Source organism: Aristolochia californica, unplaced genomic scaffold, assembly GCF_029961685.1.
Source record: "Aristolochia californica isolate CCGP_79_NKW_82.1479 unplaced genomic scaffold, dmAriCali1.0.hap1 SCAF_6, whole genome shotgun sequence".
NCBI classification, from domain to species: domain Eukaryota; kingdom Viridiplantae; phylum Streptophyta; class Magnoliopsida; order Piperales; family Aristolochiaceae; genus Aristolochia; species Aristolochia californica.
In genome coordinates, this window is record NW_027182257.1 from 38,649,038 (window position 1) to 38,655,506 (window position 6,469).

The 6,469-nt window shown below is 41.7% G+C and overlaps 1 protein-coding gene across 1 annotated transcript; it reads left to right on the forward strand.

Annotated features, from left to right (window-relative positions):
* Positions 1-2,157: 2,157 nt before the first annotated feature.
* Positions 2,158-4,076, forward strand: LOC137934712 (UDP-glucuronate 4-epimerase 3-like). The gene has a single exon (XM_068779214.1). The coding sequence runs from the start codon at positions 2,552-2,554 to the stop codon at positions 3,866-3,868; it is 1,317 nt and encodes a 438-aa protein (XP_068635315.1). The 5' UTR covers positions 2,158-2,551; the 3' UTR covers positions 3,869-4,076.
* Positions 4,077-6,469: the final 2,393 nt, after the last annotated feature.

Below are 6,469 nucleotides of genomic sequence, written 5' to 3' on the forward strand. Positions count from 1 at the left end.
TGAGAGAGAGAGAAAGTAAAGAAGGGAAATGGTTGAGAAAGTCGTTGTGTCCACACTCTCCCTCCTTGTAGGCTGATGAAGTTGGGGAGAAGAATAAGAGAAGAAGAAAAGAAAAGAAAAAATAGAATGAGAAAGGAAAGTGGGAAATGTTAATTGTTGCTTCCTTTCCGTTTCGGAAGGAGTAGTTGGGAAAGTGGGAAATGTTAACTGTTGCTTCCTTTCCGTTTCGGAAGGAGTAGTTGGTCCAACTTCTCTCGCGGAAAATGTAGAGCAACTTCCGTTTGGGAAGTTATGACCCACATTCCACTCATTGGAAAGTTATAGGAAGTCGATACATACGGCAGTTATAGGAAGCTGAGAAGCTTATAAATACAGTGTTTGGCTTATAAATATAGTGTTTGGTCCCCAATCTCGTCACTCACTCAACCCTTCAGTTTACACCATCACTGAGAGTGATCAGAGAGCGGTAGCGCCAAACAAAAGCAGAGACCGGCAGTGATTTTTATGGAATCTGATCGTATGGAGGGACGTAAGATTTCGGGCTTTAGTTTATATTTATTTAATGAATTTCATGCGGTTAATTAGAAATTCATAGTTAGTTTACAGTTAGTATCAGAGCAGACTTCTGATCCTGCGTGTCGGTTCCATTTGAGCCTTAAGTTTTTGCTCTTTGTTTTTGTTGGGGAGCTCTCTATTTAAAAAAATTATGTGCACTATGCATGCGACAGTCGGGGCTCTCGCATCGGCGAACAGCGTCAGAGAACAACACACAACAGGTTTGTCAGAATCGACATTGTAAGGAAAGTTATCGAGTCTTTGTGTGTAGTGCACTCACCATGCCCGGTGATCAATGGTTATCGCATTGGAAATACGTTGGAGCCGGCGCCAGTGACCATTCTGATACGTTTGCCGGCGTCGACGACGTTTAGGAACGTTGATGGAACGTTGACGAACCAAGTTCTGCACACGGCTGGAGGTTGAAGACGACCTCCAGCGCGCAAAACATGTAATTAAAATCATATGGTTTGTTTGTAAATATGGTCCAAGTTGTTTCAGGTTGAGTCGTTTGTGACTCGCTTTTCCAACTCAGACACCAAGTCGCAAGCCAGAGCGACTCAATGTCAATATAAAAAAAAAGGGTTCGGGTTAAGTAGGCTCGGCGTTCCAACTCACTGAAGCGAATCGCCCGAGAGAGGATCAAGCCGACTCGGTTAAGCTTGATGGATGTTTGGCTTATAAATATAGTGTTTGGTCCCCAATCTCGTTCACTCAACCCTTCAGTTTACACTATCACTGAGAGTAATCAGAGAGCGGAGGCGCCAAATAGAAGCAGAGACCAGTGGTGATTTTTACGGAATTTGATCGTATAGAAGGAGGTAAGATTTCGGGCTTCACTTTATATTTATTCAATGAAATTCATGGTTAACTTACAGGAAATGGAGGTTTATTTCTCTAAATCATCTTCAAAGTCGCCAAGCTAGAAAAGATGGTGGCTTCAATGAAGCTAGGAGAGATGCCATTTATCTAGAAAGGGGGAATTAAGGTTTTATAAATGATCTTATATTAGCATAGTTTTAGCACAAACCAAATAACAAAAGAAAAGGACAAAGTAAAGAGAGAATTTGAGAGAGGAAAGATTAAACCAAAGCAGTAAACAGATAAACTACAAAAAAAAAAATTGAAAAAATTACCAAATTCCCTCCATTGAGTTCTTGGTGGTTTAATTACACTCCTCTAATGACTAGGGAGTGCTGTTATAAAATATAGACCGGATAGCGGTAGCTTGGCTCAATGGGATCTAGTTCTTTGTTGGGGTGATGGGTCTTGTACACTTGGTGAATGACTGTAATCTGTTCGGCGAAGCTCCTCACAAGGAATCCGGTGACCACCCACGATTCTCAAGGGAAAAAGGGTCAAAATCAAGGCAGAAATTTAAGGGTTTTCAAACCTGATCACATCCCGGCTACGTTTCTTACAATTTTTGTGATTACCGAGATAATTAATAAAGTCAAGTCCCCTCTGTAGAGTCTCAGTGAGGAGGGATCGCCTTTCTGGCTTCTGCTTGTACATTCTTAGTTATATTCTATTGAAGAAAAGGTAGAAAAAGTAAAACATAAAAGCAATCAATCTGATCATTTATTACAGCCCTTTTTCACTCTTCGTCTACTTGAAGCCCCCAATTTGCCTCTTCCTTCCCCTTCTTGCGTCCATTTCCTCCTCTCTATCCTATCCTCCGCTGCCTTGGTTTCTCTTATTTCATTCTCTTTCTTCTCTGTTATTTCTACTTTCTCATGCGATAGCTCTTTACTCCGTGTTGCATCTTGGGTGTCTCTGTCTGGAAATTTCAAAAGGGCTCAGGTAGGATAGCAACCCATCCAAGAAACGCAAGGATTCTTGGGTGAAGCGCAAGAAGAAACCCTTGCGTCCTAGACCATTCCCGTTCCTCGCTTCTGCTTTCGGCGAAAAAAAAGGTGGGGAAGGAAAACGGTCCGTTTCAGTTGCTACTCCCAACCCTAATTTCCAGATTTAGGGTTTCTTCTGTTGCCCTTTTATGTCGCAGCTGAAGACGATTTCGCATCTAGATAACATCCCTTCCACTCCGGGTAAATTCAAGATGGACAAATCGCCCTACATTCATCGCCTGCGGTGGCATTCTTCGCTAGCCAGAATCGCCTTCTGGTCTTTTGTATTCTTTGGCTTCATTCTCATTTTCTTCCTACGATCCCCGCCGGCTCCATCTGCAGCAGACCCTGCGCGGCGAATCTTGGGGAACTCCGTCTGGGGTGGGCCTGCCTGGGAGAAGCGAGTGCGGTCCTCGGCACGCGTTCGCACGCAGCACGGGCTTTCCGTGCTTGTCACCGGCGCCGCCGGCTTTGTCGGCACCCACGTCTCTGCCGCGCTGAAGCGCCGGGGCGATGGCGTTCTCGGCATTGACAACTTCAATGACTATTACGAGGTATCCCTCAAGCGGGCACGGCAGGCGCTTCTCGAGCGATCCGGTGTTTTTGTTGTCGAGGGCGACGTTAACGATTCCGCGCTTCTCCGCAAGCTTTTCGATGTGGTGCCATTCACTCATGTCATGCACCTAGCCGCTCAGGCCGGGGTCCGTTACGCCATGAAGAACCCTGGCTCTTATGTCCACAGCAACATTGCTGGCTTCGTCAGTCTTCTCGAAGTCTGCAAATCCTCCAATCCCCAACCTGCTATCGTGTGGGCATCTTCCAGTTCTGTATATGGCCTGAATTCGAAAGTGCCATTCTCAGAAAAGGACCGAACGGATCAGCCTGCTAGTCTCTATGCTGCTACAAAGAAAGCTGGTGAGGAGATCGCCCATACCTATAACCATATCTACGGACTATCCATTACAGGGCTCAGGTTCTTCACGGTATACGGGCCCTGGGGCCGCCCGGATATGGCTTATTTTTTCTTCACGAAGGACATTCTGCGGGGAAAGACCATATCCATCTTTGAGGGGCCAGATCATGGAACTGTGGCCAGAGACTTTACCTACATTGACGATATAGTGAAGGGTTGTTTGGCGTCATTGGATACTGCTGGGAGGAGCACTGGAAGTGGCGGAAAGAAGAAGGGTCCTGCATCTCTCCGTGTTTTTAATTTGGGGAACACGTCGCCTGTACCAGTCACAGAGCTTGTTAGTATATTGGAGAGGCTTCTCAAAGTGAAGGCAAAACGGGTAATACTTAAGATGCCAAGGAACGGGGATGTGATGTTTACTCATGCAAATATTAGTCTTGCACAGAGGGAACTTGGATACAAACCCACCACTGATCTTCAAACGGGCTTGAAGAAATTCGTCCGGTGGTACCTCGACTATTATTCAAGCTCGGGGAAAAAGAGGACTGGCTAAATTTGGTGGTAGAACGCTTGTTACGTATTCTTCTTGATTTTGATTCTAAATTTTTTCCCCTTCTTTTCCCTTTTTCCACTTGCCCTTATTTCATTTCTTCATTGTCATATAAGGAGGAAGTTAGTGACCTGCCATAATGTGTTCATTAGCATATTTTGCAGGGCATTGCTTAATCTGTTTCAAGAAAATGGAAGATTCTCTTCTTTTCCCTTTTTCTTTCTCATGTAGCTTTCTTGTTCTATGTTAGTGGTGGAATGGGTAGTTTCAGCATTGTATAATCCATGAAAAATGATGCTTACGAGCATTCGCCTCATTGATGGACCTTAACTCTTGTAACACAATTCTAATAAAACAGCTGTTGCGACCTCGGATTTGTAGTACTTTGTTATTTGGTCTCTATAGTCATATGCAGTTGGATTTTGCAATGGTGCAGACAATGAAGGCCAGAAGGTCATCTAGTGGTTTATTGTGGTACAGAAGTTAATTTTGTTAATAGTTTATTGTGGTACAGAAGTTAATTTTGTTAATAGTCCAGTTCTATGTTACACTTTCGTGAGGTATATCTTGCCAATTTCTTCTGATCAACTTTTTTTTTTTTTTTTTTTAAGTTTTTTTACATTGGACACTGTATGCTGGTGAGACTTGAACCAAAGACCTCACTCTACAAACCCATGAATGTCACGAGAAACTCCTTTATGTGATCATCGAGCCAAAGCCTTCACATAAGTTTGACAATGCGGCATTATTAAGTTAATGTGGCATAGACAGAAGTTCAACAATTCTTGAAAAGATTATGATGATCATTGCTTGATTAGAAAATGGTCCTATCATATTCAATTTCTTTTATTGATTTTTCTTGTGACATATCCAGTAAGAAGTTGCCTTGCTGAGGGTTTTTGCACTCTTGTTTCTACTGGAGGTTGTTTTCAGCCTCCTGCTTTCTTTTAGAATTTTATGCCTAAAGTCCACAGGGATACTCTATGGTGGGTACCATGTTCTGCTTTATGTTTTCAATGGCTGCAGGTCTGCAGTTATGTTTGCCAATTGTGCCTCTTGTTCCTTGGTTAACTATGAGGCTTCACGATGATTATTGGGCTTTAAGCTGGAATTCATGTTTGTTTAAAAATTATTTGAATTCAGAAGCTCCCTAATTTTTTACATATTTAAAATTTCTCTATTTTTTTATTCTGAAAATGTTTTCACCAATTCTATGAGCCAAAAGTGAGCTGTATTTGTTTCCAAAATTTGTGCTCTGTAGTCTTCTTCTATTTTTGTTTTTTGGTGACTTGTTTTCCATGTGAATAGCAGATATTGTGACATGTTGTGGTGATATGATTGCAAAATCTAAATAATCAGACCTAATGCCGATTGGTCTAGTGGTATTCTCTTTACATCAGGTGCGTCAGGTCGCGAGATCGAATCGTGCCACTCCCCTCTCAAAAAAAAAAAAAAAAAAAATCTAAATGATCAGAAGAGAGGCTACTTTGAAAACTTTGTAGCTTGGATTTATTAGATGACTTGTATCTGACTCTGTTGTTAAGGACTTAATTATCATTCACCGCAGAACAAGAATGGAAATTTATTACTTGGAACTTCTCAGCTGATTTACATATTCTTTACCTCTTTGAGCATAAAAGCATGATTTGTCACTGCATGAAGAAGCATCACTCAAGTTTTATTTTTTATTTATTTGACAGAAGTATGAAACAAGTTGCATTTTAAGAATAAAGTGGACAGGTATAAATTTTAATTTTTAACTAGCAGGCGCAGGATGACTCTTTCAAAAAAAGAAAAAAAGAAAAAAAAAACTAGCAGGCGAAGAGTGGTAGGGGAATCAGTGTTGCCTTTAGGATGAGTTTTTGACTTGAGTTGTATGAAGAGTAATGTTTCATTACCCAGCAATTCTCCATGTAGAACGGAAGAAATGATTAGTGCATATTGATAAAGAGGATAGAATGACTTGAGTCGATATCATACAAGTGTTGCTTTGCATTGTTTTAGTGTCAGATGAGAAAGCTTTAGTTCCTGTCTGGCAGTTGTTGAACGCCATTTGTTTGGCCAATTCGGGTTTTGGCTTCATATTGGGTTGCTGGAACCGGCATGTATAAGATCATGTGGTATTTGGGATGTTGTGTCATTCTCTCATTTCATTGAGAAAAATCGATGTGAATCATGGCAAGTTGTCTTTGTTGTTTCCATCACAAATGGCTGTGAGCCTGATATTACAGGGGGGGCTAATTATGAAGCATCTAATGGTTTTTACCAATTTGTGTTGGTGGAATCAGCTCTTGGTCACTGTGGTTCACTAGCCGCTTTATTAAATTGTCTGGGAATTTTGCCCCAATGTAGTGAAGAAAATGTATCTATTTCAACATTTGAGAGAGATGCACTTCTAACCTAAAGCATTAGTTTCGCAGTTTTAGTTTGACATGTATTTGTGTAGTTTTGACTGATGGGAGTGTTCCTTTAGCGTGGTCACTGAACAGACAATCGAAATATTAGTGGAGCAATCCCTACCTTTTTTTAAGGGATCTTGCACCCAAGCAAACAAATCCTGATGTGTCGGAGCTAAATTGGCGGTCACTCATTTCCCTATTCGTT